We start from the raw sequence: 24,646 nt of genomic DNA, 5'->3' as shown, positions 1-24,646 counted from the left end.
GAAGTCTGACACGCGTTTTCCTTCAGTACAAACAAATCATTCAATTTTAACTCGACAGAAGAAGCAATATTTTCAAAAATTAATATTTTGTCAGTGAGTTTTACACAAAGAACAAAATGCAAATCAAATTTTTAAAGAATATATTAGAAGCTGAGGTATACTTATTCTTAAAACCAATTAATATTAACGAGTAACATTAAATCAATTTTAGAACAGCGAATATAAAATTGTCGCAGTTACGTGGTCACCAAATAATAAAAAGCTTGCTGTAGCTACATCAGAGCGTCAGGTCCTGATATTTGACGATGATGGCGAAAAACGTGACCGATTTTCAACAAAACCGGCCGATTCAGAAGCCGGCAAAAAGAGCTACGTCATCAAATCAATTGCGTTCTCACCAGATTCGTCTAAAATCGCCGTGGCACAAAGCGACAGTATTGTATATGTTTATAAAATCGGCGAAAAATGGGGTGAAAAGAAGGTAATCTTAACATAATGAAAAAAAAAGATCCTAAATTTACTTCTTACGCAGGCAATCTGTAATAAATTCCCGCAACCATGTCCAGTAACAGCAATGATTTGGTTATTAACCGGACCGATAATCTGTGGCCTCCTAGACGGAAAAGTCCGTTTACTACAAACCAAGTCCAATAAAAGTCACACCCTCTACGGCAGCGATAGTTTGGTAGTAGCTTTAGCCTCGAATGCAACCGGAAGCGGCTTCGTTTCGGGTCACATCGATTGCAGCGTCATTCGCTTTTATGTCGGCGAACATGATGACGATGAACCGCAGGGACGATTATTTACTCATTCGGTACCACCGTACGCCCTCTCTTGGCCGCAGGGGTTCGTATTCGCCGGCGGGAGCGATAAACGTATTGTTGTGTACAACAACAATGGCCGCATCGCGAAACAATTCGACTATACCAAGGATCAAAATGAGAATGAATTCATGGTTGCTTGTTGTAGTCCGAGCGGACAGGTAAACATAACCACAATTAAATTCTACTAACTTTTAAATTAAAATTTAAACTAATTAAAAACGTTTTAATTCAGGCTGTGGCCGTTGGCGGATATGACAAAGTCCGTGTATTCGCTTGGAATCCATCATTATCCATGTGGGAAGAATCTCCACCGAAAACAATCCCAAACATGTATTCAGTAACGTCATTATCATGGAAAAAAGATGGTTCCCGTATTGCGTGCGGTACACATGGAGGTTATGTATGTCTATTTGAATCAGTACTCAAGCGTACAATCTGGAAAGATAAACTTGAAATAACCTACGTGGGGCCCAGTCAAGTATTAATTAAAAACCTTGATAACGATAGTGCAGGTTTAATCCTCCGATCGGACTACGGTAAAGAAATCGAAGATTTGAAGGTTATGGGGCGTGACAATTTTGTAGTCGCCCGCACACATGGCACCTTATTGGTTGCGGACATCGATAAAAACCTGATGAGTGAAGTTTCCTGGAATAACTCCGGCAAACACGAAAAGTTTTATTTCGAGAATCCGAATGTATGTCTGGTATTCAACGCGGGCGAATTGTCTCTGATTGAATACGGTGATAATACCGTGCTCGCATCCGTGCGGACTGAATTCGCCAATCCGCATCTAATCAGCGTGCGTTTGAATGAACGCTCGCAGACTGACAATAAAAAATTGGCGTATTTACTGGATCTGAAAACAATCTGTATAACAGACCTCATATACAATATGGGTATATCTCAAATTAGTCACGAATCGAAAATTGATTGGTTGGAATTATCGGAGACATGTCACAAATTGTTGTTTAGAGATATCAAGCAGAGATTATTTTTGGTTGAGGTTATGACCGGAAATCGGCTTTGTATATTCAGCGGGGTGACTTTTGTTCAATGGGTGGAAAGTTCGGACGTTGCCATCGCTCAATCGGGAACTACTCTTGCGATTTGGTACAATATTGACCTACCTGAACGTCCTACAATCATGAATATCAAGGGTGAAGTTTATGAAGTGGCTAGATTCAACAACAAAACGGAAGTGTTTGCACTCGATGGCAATGTTAACCTAACTTTTGAGCTGGATGAAGGTTTAGTTGAGTTTGGTACTGCAATTCATGATAGTGACTATGGACGAGCTGTGCTTTTCCTTGAAACCATTGGGAATGCACCGGAAGCGGAAGCTATGTGGTTCAATCTGTCAAATATAGCTATCAAACAACAAAATTTAAAACTACTTGATCGTTGCTATGCAGCACTTGGTAATATTTCCAAAGTTTATTGTATTAAACAAATCGAAGATGAATTATTGAAAGATGAAGACAACCAGGAAGTCTGGGCACAGTTGAGTATACTCAACGGAGACTTAGAAACAGCAGAGGGGATTTATTTAGAGCATGGTAACCTAGAAGCTACATTAGACATGTACAAAAAGTTGCATAAGTGGAATGAAGCTATTGAAACCGCTGAAAAACGAGGTTATGAAAAATTACCAGAACTTAAAGAAGAATATATGAATTTATTACTAAAAACCCAACAGTTTGAAAAAGCGGGACAAATTTTAGAAGCAGAAGGAAAGTATGAACGCGCACTGACAATGTATGACAAGTCTAACAAACTATCACGAATTACTAATTTATTACTAAACCATGATGACTTAATGGAAGATCATACTTTAGTCACAAATATTTTAAAGAAACTAATAAAACAGGAGTTATTCGAGCAAGCAGCTGAGATTTACGTGAAACAAAACAAAACAGAACAAGCAATGGAATGTTACAGAAAAGGTAAAATCTGGAATAAAGCAGTTGACATGGCGCGTGTAATCGACCCAGAACAAGTTGTCTTATTAGAAGAAGAATGGGGTGATCATCTTGTTGAATCAAAACAAACAGACGCTGCGATAAGTCACTACATCGAAGCAGGTTCAACTCTAAAAGCTCTCGATGCTTCAATTGCAGCACGACAATGGAAGAAAGCAATACACATTATCAACGTTGTTGATGATCATGACTCTCATCACTTACAGAAGTATTACTCTCAACTTGGACTACACCTGGCAAAACAACGTGATTACACCTCAGCGGAACAAATGTTTATCAAAGCACGAATGTATAAAGAAGCAGTTGACATGTACAACGAAGCCGGGCAATGGGAAAAAGCCCACATAATCGCATCAAGATATTTAGACCCGGATGATGTGGGCGATATGTATTTAAAACAAGCGGAAAAGCTGAAACAAGACGGGAAATACCGCGAGGCTGAAAAGTTGTATCTGGCTGTCAACTCACCGGATCTTGCGATTACAATGTACAAACACGCGGAACAATATGATCATATGATAAGACTCGTTGAACAATTTCATCCGGAGTTGTTATCTACGACGCACATGCATCTCGCGCAGCAGATGGAAACTCAAGGCAAACATCGCGCTGCCGAAGTGCATTATCTTGCTACGAATGAATGGAAAGCAGCGATGAATATGTATAGAACTATTAATATGTGGGAGGAAGCTTACCGTGTAGCGAAACAAAATGGCGGCGCGACAGCTGCTAATCAAGTTGCGTTCCTCTGGGCGCGGACATTACCCATAGATTCAGCTATTAAACTACTCACTAAGTTTGGAATTTTAGAATCGTGCATTGATTATGCATGCGAGACTTTTCAATATGACTTCGCGTTTCAGTTGTGTAAAAATTTACCATCGAAGAAAATTGATGTGCATTACAACTACGCGATGGCGCTGGAAGATGATGGGAAATTCAACGAAGCCGAAACTGAGTTTATCCTCGCTGGAAAACCAAAAGAAGCTGTGTTAATGTACACGCATGCAAACGACTGGCAGAGTGCAATTCGTATTGCGGAAACACACGAACCACATTCGGTTGTTGATGTGTTGAAAGCGCAGGCGTTGCAATGTTTCCAGGAGAAAAACTACACTGAGTTTGAATCGTTGATGTTACGCGCACAGAGTCCGGAAATGATTATACAAAACTATAAGAAAGCTGAATTATGGTCGGATGCTTTGAGGGTGTGTAAGGATTATACTCCGCATTTATTACCAAGCCTTCAAACAGAGTATAATGCGATTAAAAGAGCCACCGGTGGCGCGGATATGAGCATGGAAATGATTTTATCGCGTGCTAATGAATTGGCTATGTCCGGGCAGCATAAACAATCAGTTGAATGTTTACTGCAAGTTGATACGAGTTTTGCTGACGAGGATATTGTGAGGAGAGCGTTATTACGCGCGGCTGATATGATAAACAAGTTTTTGTTTGGGAATGAAGCTGAGGATGTTATAAAAGAATTAGCACCAAGGTAAAATTTGATACAATTGAAAAATTTCTTGATTTTAATGATTTTTTGGTTGTTTTTTTTATAGATTAAGGGATTTATCAGAACACACAGCTGCAGCACAGTTGTATATAAGTGCTGACATGATAAAAGAAGCTATTGATTGTTTTATACTGGCTGATGATTGGAAAAACGCTCGAAAAGTTGCTAAAGAATTAGATCCGAGTCTTTTGGGTTATATCGAGAGTTGTAACAAGGATCAACTTGCAAAAGATGGCAATATTGAGCAATTGGCTGATGTTGGTATGTGTTCTAACCTTAAATTTGTTAAATGTGTAAATTTGAGGTTATAAATTGAAATTTTGTAGATATAATGGGAGCATTGGATTTGTTAGCAGAGCAAGGACAATGGATTCGTTGTATAGAGAAAGCTAAAACCTATGGTGGTAATGTTTTGCATAAATATGTTGCAATGTATGCTTCACAGTTGCTGAAAGACGGTTTTACAATGGAGGCACTACAGTTGTTCCTGTCTTATACAACACCGGTGATTGCAAGTAATTTTAATATTTACAATCGGATTGCGTTCAATGTGATTGCGATGCCGAATATGTCCGAAGCGGATAGTTACTATCAATGGTCACAATTAAGACAAATGCTACTTGATTTGGTGAGTTTTTAATAAATTTTTAGGTTAAATTTTCAAATTTATGGTTAAAATCTGTTTTAACCTCAAAATGTTTTTTAAATTAATTTTTAGGTTAATGGCTTGGACATTACCCCAAACATCGACATGAAAATCAAAATACATTTCCAAACGCTCCTCTTAATTGTGCATTACTACGCTGTGCGTTGCGTTTGTCGACAAGTGCAAGTATTAAAAAACATCGGAACGAAAATATCCGTCGCACTTTTGCGTTACACAGATATCATACCAGCCGATAAAGGATTCTACGAAGCTGGTACTACACACCTCATTAAAAACTTTTAATTGTACTTACTTTTATATCCTTTCAACAACACAGGTTTGGATTTACGAGCAGAAGGACGAAATTCCGAAGCCTTCGTATTCCTCAATCACTATCTAGACATCTGCGAAGCGATTGAAGATGAAGAATCCCAGTTGATCGATCACACGGACCTGAGCCAAACGGATTTCCCCTCAAACATTCCAATCCCCGAGCAGTTATATCTCAACGATGATAAGGACGAACACGATCGTGTGCGTGAATGGGTGTTGGCAATTAGCATGGATCAAAAAGTCGATCAGGTATGAAAAATAAACAAATTATAAACTAATTAAAACTTAAAATATAAATAATTTAAGGAGTTACCGATGGATGACAGGATGATGTATGAATCCAGCTTGGAAAGCGGAAAAAACGCATGCATTGTGTCCGGTTATCCTCTACGTGCACCTCTGGTGTCTTTCGTGCACTCAGAACAGGCGGCTAACAAAGATGTCTGGACGAAGCTCAACATGGCGGCGAAAATGTATCCCGAGACAAACGTCTCCGATTTATTGTCATTTATTAATCAATGGTGCGGAGCAGCGGCCGCATTATAATTTCGAACACTCACACACTTCGTTCACTCACATTCGCATGCGTTTCTCTCACGGCTCTAACTTATTTTTATACACATTAATCTATATACTCTTGTTTTGTTTTGTTAGTCGTTTACAATCAGTTTTTGCGCGACAACAGACACAGATTGCCATTATGAGAAGGTATTGGTCGACATGATTGATTTTGGTTCGGTTTGATTATGTTAGAGGGCGCTGCGCTACACTTTTACAATTTGTGCGCTCCACACACATTTCTCGAAGTTATACAGTTAGGCCTGAAAGTTTTGTAACTTTTAAGAATACTTTACATTCACATTTACAAGTTTTCTGTTTATGTTTTTTGTTTCTGCCTTGTGGAAACAGTTTAAATTAAATGTTTGAAAATGTTAGATAAATCTATATGTTAGTATGCTTGTTTTATGAATAATTTTACAAAATGATAGAAACTTAACTAACTAGTGCGCACGCGTGGAAGCTAGAGGATGTGCAGATTCTCGCAGTTCTTGAACTTGGAGTCCTCTTTGCCGAAGAGCCACGTGAACATCTGGCGTGCTTTCATGCTAGCGCGCACAACGCCGCGACTCTTGAACCATTGCTGTTGGCTGACTTCGCACGCTTCATTCTGATAACTTTTGAGCCGAATCTGCGTGAGGATGCCGACCAGTAATTCGTCGACGTTGTGATTGATGCCTACTGATATCTCGACGAATTTTGCGCGGAACGTGCATGCTAAGCATTTGCCATCTTTAAATTAAATACAAATATGAGTATCATATGATTTAAATTGTTATTATTAATATAGTTTAAAATTGTGTTTAAGAAAATGTTTTTATTAAGTTTTTTTAGGTTACCTTGTGTTGATACAGCTCGACTCCTAGCCAAATCCACTTTATTTCCGACTAAGATGGCGGGCCTCGTGCGTAAAAGTTCAGCATCTTGCAAACGCGCAAGTTCACCTTCTGCTTTCAAGTAACTTGCTTTATCCACCACTGAATAAAGGATGACAAACGCATCAGGTGGGTTAATTCTGTCAATATCCTTAAAAACATAACCAAAAAACACAAAATTAATGTCTAGGCAATAAAATAACACATTTTATATATTCTAGTGCTAGTAGGGGAAGGTAGCCTAATTTGGACCAGCGCCTAAGTTGGACCACCACGATATCCGCGGACTGTTGAAGTTTGTGCAAAAATTGACTGGCCCCTCGTTTTACTCGTATTTATAAACAATTAATGCAACTATTTGGGTTAAAACTTGCCGCGTGCTTTCGTCGTGGCAACAACTTCGTGTATCATTGATTATCAAATCTATTATAACGACGTAAGTGCAAGAGCTGTCAAGCCGTTTAAACGTTAGTTTTACTGATTATTATATTATCATCAGAAAGCTTCTCTATTTATCTATAATTTATAGTATTAATTTTGAGAGGTTATGTTATATTAAGATTGTCGTTGATCATTAAATATAAATTCTTCAAGTTGCCCAAGTTGGACCGAAGACAGGCACCGGGGTTTTAACAGGGAAAATGTATATCATTTTTTCGACCTCCTAGAAAAGCTTGTGGACGAGCACAAATCTTCGAAATGATCCACTGTATGAAATGCCGCACTTTGGTTTATACAAAATGTGCTTATGTTAGTGCTAAAACTAAAATTTACTATTGTGTCAATTGCCGTTAAAAAACCATGGTCCAATTTAGGAAACCGCGCGGTCCAATTTAGGAAACCGGTTTCTTAATTTGGACCAAAAACACAATTTTTTTAAATTGAAATTTGAGGGGTATAAATATAATTTTTACTTAAACCAAAAATATCATTTTGTTGGTAAGCCTTGTGAGTTACTTTTCCGCTACTTAATTTTTATTGACAGTTTATATGTGGCTCTATAAATCAAAAAATATAAAAATGGTCCAAATATGGCTACTCTCCCCTATTACTTCCGAAATTTAATATTTTACCTTGGAATTTGAGATGTTTGCAAAAGTGAGCTCTGATTCTTCCCCATTCAACATTATTGACACCGCTTGACTCCCCAGCATATCTGCAACCAAATATACACCAAAAAAATTATAGCACACATTTCAATTGGAATATCCTGTGTGTGCGTATGGTTTATGTAAAATAAATTTCGGCGACTCCGACAAAATGCAACCCGTTCAGTCACACGACATAAATACCCGACGAACTCGCGCTGCACTGCATGCATGCTATAGGAAAAGATGTCTTACATATTTATAGAATACTGCGCTCTTAAAATACACACATTCTAAATTAAACTTATTCATGGCTGAACGAACTTGAAATAGGTCAGTGGCAACGAACTCTCTCTCCAGGCTTCAACACATTGATACACTTTTAAATGCATTTTTAAATATTTTCGCTTATTCAATTTATTTTCAATGTATTCATAAATCCGGTGGCTTTTTGCACCTCATTAATGATTTGCAGCGATTGTTGATTCGTTTGCGAGTCGCCGGAGAGTTCATCGGAAGGAAGGTAGGATTGCAATCACACTAAAAATTCAATATATTCCCAATTGATTCGAAGCAGCGCGACGCGCAAGTACTTGACCCACATTGCGCAATTTTTTCCTGCCAACAAACACAAAATATAACCGGGTTTTCGCTTTTCGCACACGTCTTGTAATTTTTATTTTATTATTTGCGCGTTTAACTAGGTTAAGATTAATGCTGCATGTTGATGTTAGGTGTTGTTTGTATTTCGTGTATGTTGGGTTGCATTTTGGCGTTGTGTTATTTTCGAGCGGAATTTCTGCTGATAACGCGTTTAATTTAGAATTTACAACAGAATACGCCAACAATGCAAAGTGAAACTGTTCGCATGCTTGGTTTGCGGCGATGAATTGCACCAATCGAAACAAAACAACAAAACAACAAAAGTTTCAACAGGTAGCGATTGGTTTGTTCTGCAAAATACGCCATCTGACTGCTTTATCTATAACTGTCAAATAATCTGACAACAATAGCCAACTTTATCAATTTTTAAGTACTTTTCCACAATTTCTTTCCAAAGAAATTTACGCCCACATGATTTCTTCACGGCGAAGTAAATAAAATCTCAGTACGGAAGCGCATCAGAGATAAATGAAAAGCGAAAAGCGGATTACTCTACGTTCCACGCCCTTGATCGAATCAAGACATGTACAAATTGTATTAAGGAGTTACATCCAATTGAATTTGTCAAAAATCATCTCAAAATCTAATCTAAATTTAAAAATAAATCCCACCAGATGGCGCAACAATTAAATGTTATTCGTGTGCGTTTATTAGGTGGTATACATTGCTAAAATATTTGCTTGTCCGTGATCAAGCAATAAACAGCGCAGAAAACGAAACTTAAAAAAACGTTTCAAAAGAGCGTAAATAAACGCAGCCGACGTGAATCAATAACCTATGCGTTTATAGTTTTGCTTTTAGCGTTTAATTTCGTGTTATTCGCGTGAAACCTCGCCGCAGACGCGTAAACAAAAAAGCAAACCGTCGAAATAAATATTTATCCGCCGCTGGTCTGCGCGTGCTGCACGTGTGAGGTTATGTCGTAAAATGGCCGGCGTGCTCGCGCGCTTGCATAAATTCATAATCAAATTGTCTGCGGTGGTCTGCGCGTTCGTTTATTATCTCTCGCCCAGGTAGGCAATAAAAAAAACACACACAGCGCAAGGCGGCGGTGTGACGTTAACGCAGCGTTTGAAAAGCGTTAAAGCGGTTAAAGTGTTTCCTAAGCGGGGGGCTTAATTACTGTGGAAGTTTAAAAAGCTTTCGAACGAGGTTGCGACCGCGACAAATTCAATCATAAAAAACAAGCACCGGAACAAGGAAAATACAAACATAAATAAACAAAGTTTTCAGAAGAAAATACATTAAACGCAGATGCATTAAATCTTTACTCAGAGACGTTTACTTGGAAATCCTTTTGGCAATTTTACGTTAATTCAACGAAAATCAACGAAAATGTTTTGTTTACTGAAATGAAACGATGAAAATGTGCATTTTTCATATGTGTATAACCTAATTCGAGCGAAGAAAGTAAAACTCGAACGTGTCGCATAACTGTCGTAATAAAACATTTTCAATTAGCGATCGTAAAACTATTTTTATGCGCCCTCGATTTCAATAGATTCGAGTTTTGAGTTGAAATGGAATCAGACATTCGCTTTTTTTCGAACGCAACCCACACAACACGTATAAAGGGTTGCATAAAGTAATTTCAACTCAATAATAACATAAAAATGAAAATATCGGCGTGAAATTGACGGAAAACAACTAAAAACAAAACAACGACGTTGTTTACCTCTGTTGACTTGCATTTTCCATAAAATAACATAAAAATTTAATGGAATATTTGCGCTGTATGCGTGTGCGTCACTTGCACAGTCTTTTGTGATGCGAATAGCTTTGTGTCCGGCAAAATCCCGCCTGTTATGTAGTTATAGTTGGCTGCAGTGGCACAAGACTACAAGATTCGAGCCGTTTACAAAGTGCTCCATGCTTCTGCGCTCCTGTTGCCAGTTACGACCACAACATGCGCTACACACATGGCGGAGTGATACGCACGTCACGTACGAGCAACGTGCTCAAAACGCTCTCCAAGTTGAAAGCTAATAAAGCCGCGTGGATAGCGCCGTGTTCTGTGTCTCTGCGAAAGGATTTAGCGCCCGTTGTTGCAGGACTTGCAGGAAACCGCAACAGGATGACGTCGCTCAGCATGATAACATAACCTATTTACATTGCTAGGTACAAAACCGGTTACAAAATATTCAAAACCTTTAAAAAAATCGTTTACATTTTCTTTTGTAATATTTTTTAGAAGTCAAGATTGCGGATAGCTGGGATATAGGTCCACGTTGATTGCATTCATGCGCACATTCGTATTCACCATATTCACAATCTGAAATTCTAAACTCGTCTCCGGATGCCATGATGCAGGCAACCCGGAAGTTAGCCAAACAAGCGCGCACGATAAAACGAAAATATTTTCGTCGGCCGGATAAAATTAAATTTGTTATCATAAATCACAAATCTCGTACCTTTAGTGCCATCGTAGGCATTGATGCATTCCGACGTCATAAACTGACTGATGAGCGCCGTCTTGCCCACGCCCTGCGTGCCCAAAAGAGCCACCGTGTAGCGGGAAATGTCCCCAGCGGCATCCGAGTCCTCGCATGGTGAGGGTGTGCCCAATGGCGGACACAAACTGTTGCTGCGTGAACGTCGTCGACGAAAAGAATCACCACGATTGATAATTCCTAAAATGAAACCAAAAACGAAAAAATTAAAATTTAATTGAATTTAGTATAGGCAACCAATATGACATGTTGTTAAATATTGATGTAAAACGCGGTGAGCGCTAATGAATTCGGCACAAATGACTAAATGAAATTTTTGCCATTAATGCATATCCGCGATGAATATTAAATTAACGTCTAGCGAGCAATTAACGTGTGTTTATTGGTGGAAAGCATACGCGTACAAAACTAGGTTATGTCTGCGTATGCGTGTAGCGTACGCATTTACGTGCGTTTATTATTAGATTGACGTCGCGCGCGAACGTTCGGAAAAGTGGTAACATGTGATTGAACGCGATACATCATGCACTTTTGAAGTAGACTTTTTATTTGTTGCAAAACAACGCGATGTGTGCGAAAAGATGACGTTTTACTGAAATCTCCGAGATGATGTATAGTTTCGTGCGCACGCCAAGCAAGTGCCACACGCACGCCGCAACGATTATTACTAATGTGGTTGCGGCGATTTAGTAACGTGTTAATTTTTCACTTGCGCTTCGCATTCAGCGCAGCTGAACGTGCTTAATAGTTCAAACACTAATTTATAACTACATTTATCATCTTGTATTCTCTCATAGAATAACGAATCATTTATTTGGTTTGATTTTAAATGTCATTTTGTCACTCTGATGTTCAACCCTTCTTATCTGTTAGATTTGTGTCATACCCTCGTAATGTTTATGTTCACGTTCACGTTCATCAATTATGTTTTTATGATGTCACATATGAAATACACATGGTTGAAATTGGCAGTCGTTTGATTTTGTTTTATTTCATTGCAATATTTTACTTGTACATCTGTTTTATTATTTTCGATAAGTATTTTTTAGGCGAATATTCTGATATGTGTGTGTTGAGGCAGCGTTAAACAATAATTCGGCACGCGTCGTAAACGTAACTTCGTGAAAGCTTTCGTTTAAGTTATTGAACAATAAATCATCTTCAGTTTTCATTAAGCTTTCGTCTTTTCGGGGAGAAAGCATTATTGCGAGTGTTATATCGCTAAATTTTATTTGGTGAAGCTAAGCGCACAACACAATAAAAGATTTTATAAAAATCACTGGTTTTGGTGAATTTTGAGTTGAAATCAAATTAAGACAGTTTTTTTTTACGCAACCCACACAGCATGTAAAACGGGTTGCATACAGTAATTTAAACTCTATAATAACCAAAATGAAAATATCGCAGATAAATTGACAGAAAACTAAAAACTAAAAACAGACAATATTTAACAGAATATGTTATTTAGATAATGATATGCAACCCACATTACTTTAAATCTCTGTAACTATGCATAAAAACTTAGAATAAGACGTGTAAGTATAAGAAACATATTTTTGTCTGATGTTTCGTATCTTGTTTGCTGTTTAACATTCAATTTTCGTTTTTGGTTCTGTGTTTTTCGTATTTTGGTTTTTGCTTCATCCCCCAAACAAATTCTAATAAAAGACTCGCCCGGCGGCAATGGAAATAAACATGTTTTTCCACCCTATAAGCCACTCGCAACGCGCAAAATCTAACTTTAGTAAAACCATTGCGGATTTTCTTCAGAAATAAAACAAATACCGCAACAAAAAATAAACAAACAAAAACCACAAATCTAAATAATCTAAAAATATTTTTAAAACGCATTTTATTAATATCATAAGTATGTTAATACTATAATTAGTTATCCTATAGGGTAAATATTTTAACTATTTGTCAAAGAGGTAATAACAATGATGAATGCACATTATATGTATTTTACGCAATAGAAATTATTATGCATATTATTACGACGATCGATTTATATCCGCTGTAAAACCGCCAATGTGTACATATAAAATACGGGCGGAAAGAAGGAAAACACGTTCGTGGCCCGAGGGCAATCCACTGTTCAACCTATCCGTATCACCTAATGCTCTGACCGCCGGCAGTGTTCCATTGTATTTGTAATCGATAAAAAAGGCCTGTGTATATGCATTTTACACAAACGAGTTACGCATTATTTTCAATTCGCTGCACACGCGGTTGCCTACACCTGGTATTGTCAGCGAAGAACGTGAACATGTCGGCTGCAACCACAAGCGCAGTTAATTACAATTTATTTTTATTTGATGCAAAATCATTTAGGAGTGGCTACAGATTTTAAGTTTTTTATTGCGAAATGAAATTCAGTGAATTTAGTATTAGGAAATACTTTGTTTATGTATAATTTTAGGTTATGTTTTAATGAAAGATTGACGAAATGTCAAACAAGCGTTGTGTTTTTATGAAATTTTGTTTATGAAGAGCCAAAATTAACTTATAGGAATGTAAATATTTCTATTAGCAATCAGTTTAATAAATGCATTGAAGATACATTAATCATTTAAGTATAAATTAGTAATCAGTTAAATTTATCTATATGTGTTAGTTATATCAGTTATAACTCAAGAACGGCTGGACAGATTTTGATGATCTATGATTTGTTAGATTAATCTACGTCCAGGATAATATAATAAGTATTAAAATATTAAAAATTATTATTTAAAAGGTGTTAAATAAGAGATGAAAATTGGTATAGCGATTCAATGATACTATGAGATAAATAATTGATTCCACAATTATGTTAAAATGCATTTTTGGCATTTCTTATTTTATCAAATTAAAATTGTAAGTTTTATTGTTGGAATTGACATCTACCAGATCTTGAACAAGAAAATTAAATTAATTACATATTTACTGATAACTGCGGAGACGAAGTCACGGGTAATAGATAGTTAAAAATATTATGTTTCAATATATAGAAACAAAAAAAGAAAAATATAAGAAAACAATTTGCTCCACAAAAAAGTAAAATTGCTGAAAATTCGAAAACAGAATAAATTACACTGGAATTATGAATTAAAAAAAAAACATGAAAATAAAAATTAATCTTAACCAAAATCCAATAAATTCGTAATTAGTAAATGGTGTGCACGAGAGTGAAATAAAAGAATCATCATAAAACCGTTTCGTTCTGTTTCCGTATCCGTACCGCTGCAGGCTAGTAGGACAACTTGTTGCTTGCGACATTCACCCCAACTTTGCCCGAACGATAAAAGGGTTCAAGCAAACTTAATTAAATCCCTAACGGCAAAAAACAAAACTAAAAACCAAAAGAGACTCAGAACGAAACAAAACTCCTCAACACAATAAACTTAATATAAAATAAAATAAAAGAAGATTTATATTTTTAAATTACTACTCATAAGTAACTCTTTAATTTGTTTTTTTTTGTTTGTCGTTTATATGAAGCCGATATTTTTGTGAAATTAAGCGCGTAAATAGCCGATTTAACGACACGCATTATGGTGTGCGCAGATAATAAAAAGTTAATTAAGGGCACGGAATCGTCCTCGGGGTTCCCCGGATGCGGTTGCGGACTGCGGGTTGAGGTTGTGCGCTGAGCTGGATTCGTTCCATTCAAGTGGACCACAACAATCGTATGGACAATAAGCACATTACACAAGCATCTCGGAACTACCTCATGATCAGGCAAGGAGAATGTAATTTCGGGGAGAGAATAGTAAGAGGTATATCCTGATAGTCACGATTAATTAATTGAATTTGATTAATTAATTCATTCAGAATTGATTTCAAGCATTACTATGAAATACCTGTGCTCCAAGTACCAAATATTGAAATTGTGCATATTTTAAGGCTCATAATTAAAAAAAACATCTGTTTTTAACCTTAAGACATGATTTGTATAAAAAGATAGCATTTAATCATGACTTTGCCCTGTATTTTTAAGAAAAAACGTAATTAATTGTTACTTTCTTGTTTAACACCCAGTATGAGGCGATTTCATTGAAAAGAATCGTAATATTACTGCTTTAAAAATGAGAAATGCTAATAATACACTTTAGCGCCATCTCGGAATCAATTAGTTAGCTATATCGATGATTGAATTGCTATACAAATTTTCATCCCATATTTAACATACTTTAAATTATAATTTTTAATATTTTAATGATTATTCTGCTATTCGGAGTCGAGACAAATCCAAAAAATCATTTATTATCAAAATCTGTTCTGCCGTTCTTGAGTTATAAATGTTGTAACTAACGCTACAGAACTAATATAGATAAAAACACAATGAAATGAAATGAAATGGAGTTACAACTTTATATTACGATACCTTACTATGATATTGTTATTGGCTACTCTTCATAAATTTTGTTTATTTTATTGATTCTATATTTACCGTTAATATCGTTAATTTTCTTCATCTAACATCAAAAATAGAAAATTTCCTCAAATTATTCCTTTGCACCTGTGCCCATGTTTATTCTCGAATACCTACAACCTAAGTAAATTAAAAGCCCGATATAATTTGCATTTTGCATGAATAAAAGATCGTGATTAATGGCGACTGTAATTAAGTTATCAGCCACATCTCCATCGCCACCACTTCCAACACAACTACAAAACACCACTCAAAATAGAAAATAGAAAATAATCATCAATAACAATCCATCGTTAACAATCACAATTAACGACTTATTGTTGCTTCAAAATGTATCCGCACCATCTTCCTATCAACCACAATGAGCAGCTTTGTACTCGTACGCTGTGCGGCGCGCATTAATGTAAAAGTAATTAGCGCGCGTGTAGTGTTCCGCCGTCGACGTACCTACTCAATTTCATAAAGTCATAATGAGCGAACGAGCGGCATTTGGGCGAGGAAAAACGCGCGCCGCAACCAGAAATAGATTCGGCTGCTAACATACACTCGATATAATAACGCGCAATTGTAATACGCACGCGACAAGGTCTGCGAAACGCGGGCCAAGCGAGAATTAATATTCGCTTGCCTTTTAATTCTTAATTCTCTTCCGGACAGCGCAGAAAAAAAATCATTTTGCGCTTGGTTTTATCTTCCATCCAACAACTGCGACGCATGGCCTAATTAATTTCTTTGTTTCGACAAAATTTTTAATTATTTTTTATAGGCTATGTCGGTTTAAAGTGAGGTTATGAATTTTTAAAATTATGTTGAAAATATAGCAACGATACTATGTAGGAGTAATGTTACACTATAGTTGCACTATAGAGTAATGTTGGAAAGGGTCATTATGACCTGAGGTACTCTCAGTACTTTGGGTTGTCAGCGGTCATCGTCAGTGTCATCTGTCTACCCGAGACGATCGGTCTACCTTTTTGCATTGTCATATTAATAACCAGTTTTCTTGCTTATTACATTTCAAGTGTATATTAACTCATCAATAAACATAATAAACTGTATCAAATATTATTCTTTCTAAAACCTTAATATTATATTGTCTAAGCTTCCAGCCTCAATTCCAATAGGTTATGGGCCCAGGCTGTTAGAAAATATAATATTTGTCGAGTAAAGTTTTTAAAGTTTTCGAAAGACAATATTTAGTGCGGGAGTTATTCAGTGCGGGAGTGATAAGCGTGAAGTACATTTATCTCTCTGTTTCAAAGTTTAAATCGTGAAAATGCCTGAGCATTGGGGTATTAAGAAACTGAACAATGACAATTATGAAGTGTGGAGAAGTAAGTTAGAAAAGGTGTGGAATGTGATCGAGGAAGAAAAGCCTGCAACGGTTACACAGGCATGGACGAAATTATTTTCTACTTTATCGACACGAGCGAAATTGAATATGCAAATTACAGCGCTCTTGAACATTGTCGGGATTGTTACTGCGGTTGCGGTAAGTCACCCGCTAGCGCACCCTTAATTGACGCGCTCAACCAACCCTTAACGATCGTTTTAATTGCAATACGCGCCTGAATTCAACGAAAATCATAGTTTACGCTTCAAAATCACAAAACACACCGCAGATTGATTGATTGATTGATAGTTCTTAAATTTATTTACCAAAGCGTCATCTGTGCACAAAGGAATAATAATAAACTCAAAAATGGCCGCCATGGTGGAGATAAAAGCGATGCAGATGAAGAAAATTAAAACTTGTTCTTGTTCTCGTCAGCGCGCCGCATGGAAACGCTTGTATCCTGCGTTTATAATTTATACAACTGTCACAAACTCGTTTGATGTTTGAAATAAATGAAAACGTCGAGGCGGTGCACTGCAACTTCGCCTTTATATTTATTTTAATCGGGCGAAAATCTTCAAGTGAAAAAAAATCCAGTTGGGCTAAAACAGTTGCTAGACATGTACTATGTATATAAAAATATATACAAAGTGTTTATAGCATAAATATAATAATTTTCTGAATAAAATCTTTTCTTTGTGATTAATTTTCTGGCTCTTAGCCGAGTTTTGTGAATTTTATTTATTTCGCTGTTTCTCGCAACTTCCAACATGTGTGCCGCTTTTTTCTGTAATTTTTTCTTTTCGTTTTCATCAGTCTGAGAACACCGCAAGCACACACTTGACTTTATGCCTCAAGTTTCGACGCAATTCGCCGAGAGTGAGTGCGCGTTTGAAGCACATAGTGCTCGATGGGGGATGAATGGTAAGGTGAAAAAGCGCAACGTGGAGAAAATAAAGAATAGAGGTCAATGTGGAATTTCACACATCATCACACTTTCCAGCCTGTTTCGCGCGCGGACGAGTATTGAAGCACTTGCTAAACGTCTGCACGTTTGACGACTGCTGGTGTAATCCGGCTAGAAATGTATTATGAGAAATTAATGATCTGGTCGTCGTCTGTCGTCTCCGGTTGAATCACTAGCGTTATAAATATTTGTCTACGCACTCTTTCGGATGAGTTTATTCAACGCGCGGGTTTATTTCGCGCCGCCCATTCGTTAAGTCAACTTAACGTAAATAAAAATTTTAAATAACGCGGAAAATCCGCGTATTAATCAAAGGCAAAACGCGAAAAACAAAGAATTCGTTTGAAGCAATTGGAAATCGCGGCGAAAAACAACTGGGAGCGTCGCGTGATATATAAATCTACTACTACCTTTCAGAATACTACCAAGGAAGAAGTAATTAATATACAGGGTGTTTGTAAAAATAGTCAAAATATTTTATTTTTGTTTTTTAAATTTTTTGTTAAATTTTTATGTGTAAAACGTTTGAAAACAAAATTTTCATAAAAATAAAATTTTAAAAAGTTTAATTTCAACCTTATGTAGATTTACACTCAGCTGTTTGTGTTTGTTTGTATCAAAATATTGAATTAACTAAATTCGTGTCTTACCTGCGGCGAAACGTGACGAAACGTGAATTTGCCGCTGATAAAGATAAACTTGCCCCCTGACAAGGGTGCAGCCAGCTAATCCACCGATTATTATCGTATCGATCGTGCTGTGTGTTTCAACAACTGCTTTCGAACAACAACATCAAGCCAAAATTTTGAAAATTGAAAATATTTACGAAAAACACAAATTACAAAGCGATAAAGCTAAATTTCTCATTAAAACTTTAATTATGTCAATCATAGGAGGTTTAAATACTCAAATAGTGTTTCTGTTTGATGTTTGATACTATACCATTCCTATATGCCGTTTTAATTATGTTACTGTTGATCTTGTGCAACTTTGATCGTTGGTACAATTGCGAGTGGACAAATGTAGTGGTCGGATATGAAAACCACTCGTGGAATAAAAGGTAGTTGGAGGCGTAAGAGGACGGTTTCGTAACGATCGACTGCAGGAATGTTTAACGCTTAATTGCTAATATCGCTTACGGAATCCCATCAGGGACGTGGAGCGTCTGGCGCGCAAATCATCGCCCTGGGCGAGATTCGGCCAAAATGTCATTTTAACGGCCGAACATCACGCATTTTAATTGAATACCTAGGAATAAACTAGGTGTAATACACGTGAAGGACGGAGGAATGTATACAACATAAAAAACATTGATTTTTGGGTTAAAAATAGGCCTAGAAGTGCTGTTTTTCAGCTAATCATATCAATAACAAAAAATGACATTTGACAATACCACAAATGTCTATTTTTTTAACAAAAAAAGCTACGTTTCTGCACTGCGTAAATTATTAAAATTTTCAAGTTTAAAAAAAATGACATTTGGCAACAATAAACGGATTAGAAACCTCAAATGTAACATTGCGAGAATATTCGCCTAAGCAAATAAAAATATTTTATCCAAGTTAACTTTAAACATATTATTTCCTAGCTTTTGCTCCAGACTTTGTGCAGATTTTAATTAAAAGTAACTTAATTAATTACCATCTTGTAGCAGGGTTCTATTATGTGCCGAATACGACACTAGGAGTATTTATTTTATTTTAAAAGAATAAGAAATGCTAATAATGCAATAATGCTAATAATGCTAATAAAACACCATCTAAATTCAAATTATACTCGTATAACTATAACTATGATTGAATACTCATACCAACTTTCATCTCTTATTTTACACATTTTAAGCATTACTTTTACAATAAAAAGTAGCCTATGTCACTTTCCCTAATCAAAATTATATTCTTACCAAAATTTATGAAAATTACTCCAGTGGTTATTGCGTGAAAACGTAACAAATAAACAACTAAACACCCATTCGCATTTATAATATACTTAAAATTATATAATGTTAATTATACTCTCACAAAACACCAACTCCTGTAATCTATCCTTAAACATGTCGTAACTATTATATAAATTACCATTTCCATTGAAACCAATTCCGTAAAACAATACTAATAACATTACATTTCGCATTTCTGTGCGCTTTTATGATCAAGTATGACTTTTTGTTTCCCGACGCGGCATTCGAAACCGTCGCTTTGACGTCAGAATAAATTTACCACGGTTTACAATAACATAGCATAGCACACCACAGCATAACTATAAATACATAAATAATATAAATAATTATAGAACACTTCTAATTCCGCCGGCGCGTAATCCCAATAATCTCAAAAATAAATTTACGCGGAAGTTCATCAACTCAATTTACCCATTTACTCATTTAATCATCAATTTGGTGACGACGAAAAACACTCTCAACTATAACTCACTTTATTCTCCCACTTAGTCATTTTCCATGGGGTTAACGAGTACCAACATTGATTTATACACATTCCGCAGCTTAGGAATGAGGTTAGGTTGTGTTACCTACGCTTTAAACCAGGCCACGAATGTAATTAACCTCTGAGATTAATAAATAATTTGCGATACAATTACTACACCTAGTTATATAGCTATATGTGTTTGTAGAATATTGTTTTAGTCACGTTCGTGTTGTTGGCTAATCACGAAAAATCATGATGCAAAGATTACCCGGCGTATGCGCTTCGTGCAGCGCCGTCGTTTGCACAAAGCGGAAGCGATTTATTACCCGGCGCACTCAATGATACTCCAACATATCAAACGTGTGCTTTATCAAAAGATACCCCCCGCAGTAGCGCGAAATAACGCGCAGTGTGGGTGTAAACATTGCAACAACGAAACTGACAGCTGCGCGCAACATACGAGTATGCGCATGTTGCGAGAATGTAAATATTGCATATTGCATTCCGGGGCATGGAAGGACAAAAATATAGAGATGATAACTTGCCTTTATCACAGGTTATTGCTGGTTGTGTGTTAGTGTCAATATGCGTTGTTACCAGCTGGGAAATTCATTGTAAATATTTAAGTTGTGAAGGTAGTATGAGTATTAGTATTTGACAGAGAGAAAGTGGAAGTAGACGTTATTGCATATTTTCATTATTATCTTAGTTACGTAGAGTTCTTTTTGTGCGAGAGGTTGAAAATGAGAAGTTTTGCACTAATGATGCGCTAGTTGATTTTGTCGAACAAAAGGTAGGCGAGTGAAATGTGAAGCCAGTTGATGTTGCTGGGTAGGAAAAGAATTTAATTTAAAAATTGTCACAGAAAATAATAGATGAAGTTTATTTTAGAAGTCGTTTTATGTTATAAGTTATTTTTTCAGGCAGAGAACAAAATGAGAAGTTATTGTCTGCGTAGATGTGAGAAAATTGTAGTGAATTAGTGGTGAAGAATATTTAATTGGTATTAATGTATGAAGAATGAATAGCAAAATGCATAAAAGAAGAAAATTTTGCTATTATTAATGTTTTAAAAGCATTTTAAAGCTTTTTTGTGAAAAGAAAGAAGATTGTTTTCTGCTTACTAAAGTACGCGAAAATAGTATATTAAGTATCAAGTGGCTAAACGGGGACTTTACTCACGAGATTGATTGAGAGCGAGTGTAGCGAGCGGTCAATCAATCAAGTGTTTAACAATGTTTAAACACGTGGTGGTTACGCTGATTTTTCTACTTCTACTCTAGTTTCACGTTGAGGTTTTTATATTTCAACTTTTTATTTTATTTGCTTTGACGTGTTTGACTGACGTCGCATGACTTTCATACGGTCTTGTGCTGCTCGGTAGGAAATGCGCAGACGCAAGCTCCGTCCCGTAGATAATGCCCGCAGATAATGGATATTACGCACGACTTGGCAATCCGTATATACAGTACCACTTTTTGTGTCTAAAAGCCGTGGAAAAACTGGCGCAATATAAGTGGAAGCAGAAAAAGGTATAAAAAACATAAATTTTCGTGACTTTGATGTATAAAATCAGTTTTTGTCTCTTTTCCCTCAAAAGTTTCTATCGCGCTTTTGAAATTAAGCGAAAAAGCTGATGTTATGTGCAATTAATTAATAGAAGTTACTAAAAATACTACTTTACTAAAATTTCTATTTAATTACTTTGATGTTTTAAATTTTTAGCACTCTATCTGCATTAAAGAGACTTTTCACAAACTAAAAATACGGTAAAACAATTACGAATGTGCAAATTCAATTTAATTTTCACCTCTCCACGTTTGCAAAGACAATTTCTGTTGTTTTGTCAGGAAGTCGAAGGACCTACGAGTACACCAAACATACGCGAAAAGCGGCTGCTACTCGTAGCTACCTAAACTTTGAAAATTAGCAGGTAGCCAAAGTTTAATATATACGCACAATTTCCACTACAGTGTGCTTCGCGTATCTTCAAAACACACAACACTCGTAATTAAATTGAAACTCCTTAATTCCTTAATGCACAAAATGACATACAAGCATCAAAACAATTTGACGCTCCGAAAGAGATGTAAACGCAACGCGAAAATAAAACTATTTTGGGTTTGGTTCAGGTTGGCGATTCTGAAGATGAATTGAGGATGACGAGCACACAGGTTTCGGTGGTCTAGTGCCCCAAACGGCTATTGACCCTATTGTGACACGAAAAGATAATGGCGCATTGATGGAAGCCGACGGCGGCTGCAATTCAATCAACGCATTCGACCGTCGCCATCAGTACACAAGAAACCCCAGCGGACACAACGACCGCCGGAGCGAAAATCCACCATACGGTTTATAATTCCATATTGCTGTGTCAATGATAATCAATTTCAGAAATAATTAAATTTATTATTTTACTTTTAGAAAAGAAATTGATTAAAATTATAAGATTTACTTGATTGTAGATATTTTAGAATCTTTTCAGTTATATTGATGAAATTTGAGGTTAAATTGAAATAAAAATAAATGTGGCAACGTGTTGTGACAACAACAACACTGTTGTCAACGCGGCAACGTTGTAAATTATTTCTAACCTAAAAATCTTTTGAAATTTTAAATAAAATTTATATAAAAAAACTTTTTAAGCAAAACGAAATAAAAATTAGTTTATAGCAAACAGTAATAAAACAAAATAAATTATTTTAAATTGAAATAAAATTTTCCAATTCCCACACACGGCCCACAACAAGTTCCTCCGTTATTGTTTCCCATCGGATGCAATTTTCCATTCAATTGCAGTCTTTAACAATTTCCTCGCATGCTATCCCTCTCATAGTCTCGTATATACCTCGCATGTTGATTTTAAATTTCGAGCAAAACACGCGCACGAATAAAACGTATATTTTCATTATAATCTTTGACTCTACTATAAATACGGCCGAGCGCGCAAAATATTTAGACTGCGCGCAAATTCAGCAGTTAGCAGCACCGAAACCGTTACAAATAGTACAAAATAGTCGAAAATAAGATACTCTCTCATATAAATAATGTATAAATGTGTTACTATGCTAAGTGAGTAAGGTTATGTTGCAAACTTACGATTGCTTTCTGGATTAAAACTCACAAAGTATCCCAATGCGCCAAAATTCACACACAAAAATTAACCGCTGCGTTTAATATCGCGAATAATTTTCATCCTGCGTGTGTGTGCGTTTAACCGTTGTTCATTCCGCGTTATTTACACGCGTAAAAATAGACCACTCGTGCATCTATTTGTATAACTAATACTTAAACTCGCCTGGCGAATATCATATGTGTTTAGTGTTGTAAATATCGTCCGGATAGTGGCTCGAAATGTTTACATTCGTATTCATAATAATAATTCGTAAAATGATTCATTTTAATATCGACTAAGTCAACAGAATTAAGTTTCACACTTTTATTTTATTCTGTTGCACTGTTGCAGAGTTTGTCGGATTTAGTTGAAACTTGAATGAAAAAACATACTAAACTACTCGCTGTCAGTTGCAGGAACGTTCAGTTAGGTGAGTTCAGGTGGATTAATTGAATCCTCGTTTAGACAGCGCGATTAAATTAATGTAATCGTATTAAAATGCGAAGTTCTGCGCGCGATGTGCGCGATAATAGGCGCTGACAATTTTCTCGCGCAACAAAGCAACAGGTATTGTCGAAAAAGCCACTAAAGTGATTCGGGATCATTTGAAAAGTTTCTGATTAAGTTATTACCTTTGCCTTTGGAGTTGAAGCTAAATGATCTAAGCCGATATGAATCCTCGTCTTCATCGTTGGCATTGTTGCTATTCGAATAGCTGCGATTGTCGGGGACATCCAAGAATGCAGCAGATTTACGATGGTATACAGATGTGCCTCTTCGTGAGGCAGTCGTGGATCCTTTCCTGCGAATATTTGGCGATACATCCGGTGTATGCCCATCGGTCTGCTGGTCCAGCTTCGGCTCACTGCTGCAGTTCTTCACGTTCGCGTTGTTCGCGTTCGCGGCGGCGGCGTTTGCAGCGGCGCGTTTCCGCACTGACCGCCCGCCGGCGATGCGTGCGCTCTGGGAGCGGGCTGCAGGCCGCCGCCGGCGTTGCTGCACCGGCGTGCCGGCCGAGTCCGGTGTCGGCGGCAGCATCTCCATGCTCGCGGAGCTCGCCGCGCAGATCGACGCCGAGCGCCCTTTGGCGCGCTTCAGATGCGCGTAGTCGTCGGTCATGGCGCGCACTGAGGCAGGCCCGGCGAACGGCGGCCGGCGGCGGCGGCGAGCGAGCGTCGCGACGCGCGCCGACCCGCGTGTGTGTTTATTTCGGGCCGGACGACATTCACCTCTCCGTCGCGGCGCGCGCTCGCCGCAAACTTTTACTACTTTTACAACTTTTCGGCACGCGATGACATCGACACCGAGATTACACAAAATAATCTTCTACATAACTTTGTACCTACAAAACAAATATTTAATTTAATTAAAAATCATTTTAACATATTTAATATCCTGTATAATTGAAGGAAAACCCAGTTACGCGAAATGCTGAGTCTGAGTTTGAGTCTGAAGA

At 37.0% G+C, this 24,646-nt stretch overlaps 2 protein-coding genes across 2 annotated transcripts; one reads left to right on the top strand and one right to left on the bottom strand.

Annotated features, from left to right (window-relative positions):
• Positions 1-5,847, top strand: LOC135802178 (intraflagellar transport protein 172 homolog). Its single transcript, XM_065315712.1, has 9 exons — positions 1-155; positions 212-481; positions 533-982; positions 1,057-4,304; positions 4,369-4,583; positions 4,649-4,950; positions 5,041-5,242; positions 5,306-5,550; positions 5,608-5,847. Exons 1-9 carry the CDS (start codon positions 117-119, stop codon positions 5,845-5,847), a joined length of 5,211 nt encoding a protein of 1,736 aa, XP_065171784.1. The 5' UTR covers positions 1-116.
• On the bottom strand, positions 5,794-24,306 carry LOC135802179 (GTP-binding protein REM 1-like). Its single transcript, XM_065315713.1, has 5 exons — positions 23,823-24,306; positions 10,897-11,115; positions 7,808-7,890; positions 6,699-6,885; positions 5,794-6,591 (listed from the first exon to the last, which is right to left on the bottom strand). The coding sequence occupies exons 1-5, from the start codon at positions 24,232-24,234 to the stop codon at positions 6,323-6,325; spliced, it is 1,170 nt and encodes a 389-aa protein (XP_065171785.1). The 5' UTR covers positions 24,235-24,306; the 3' UTR covers positions 5,794-6,322.
• Positions 24,307-24,646: the final 340 nt, after the last annotated feature.

This window comes from Atheta coriaria, unplaced genomic scaffold (assembly GCF_025399875.1).
Source record: "Atheta coriaria isolate IRGN ID8LTWV9N9 unplaced genomic scaffold, Caltech_Dcor_3.1 hic_scaffold_16_pilon, whole genome shotgun sequence".
NCBI classification, from domain to species: Eukaryota; Metazoa; Arthropoda; class Insecta; order Coleoptera; family Staphylinidae; genus Dalotia; species Dalotia coriaria.
This window is presented reverse-complemented; position numbering and strand designations above follow the sequence as displayed.

What these genes read in the sequence shown, in the direction of transcription:
- LOC135802178 (XM_065315712.1), top strand. Translation starts at nt 117, where the DNA reads ATGCAAATCAAATTTTTAAAGAATATATTAGAAGCTGAG. An exon ending in TGAGCAATTGGCTGATGTTG is followed by an intron (nt 4,584 to 4,648) that starts GTATGTGTTCTA and finishes GAAATTTTGTAG; the next exon opens with ATATAATGGGAGCATTGGAT. An exon ending in GACAAATGCTACTTGATTTG is followed by an intron (nt 4,951 to 5,040) that starts GTGAGTTTTTAA and finishes ATTAATTTTTAG; the next exon opens with GTTAATGGCTTGGACATTAC.
- LOC135802179 (XM_065315713.1), bottom strand. Translation starts at nt 24,234, where the DNA reads ATGGAGATGCTGCCGCCGACACCGGACTCGGCCGGCACGCCGGTGCAG. An exon ending in CTTCAACTCCAAAGGCAAAG is followed by an intron (nt 11,116 to 23,822) that starts GTAATAACTTAA and finishes GTTTCATTTTAG; the next exon opens with GAATTATCAATCGTGGTGAT. An exon ending in CAAACATCTCAAATTCCAAG is followed by an intron (nt 6,886 to 7,807) that starts GTAAAATATTAA and finishes TATGTTTTTAAG; the next exon opens with GATATTGACAGAATTAACCC.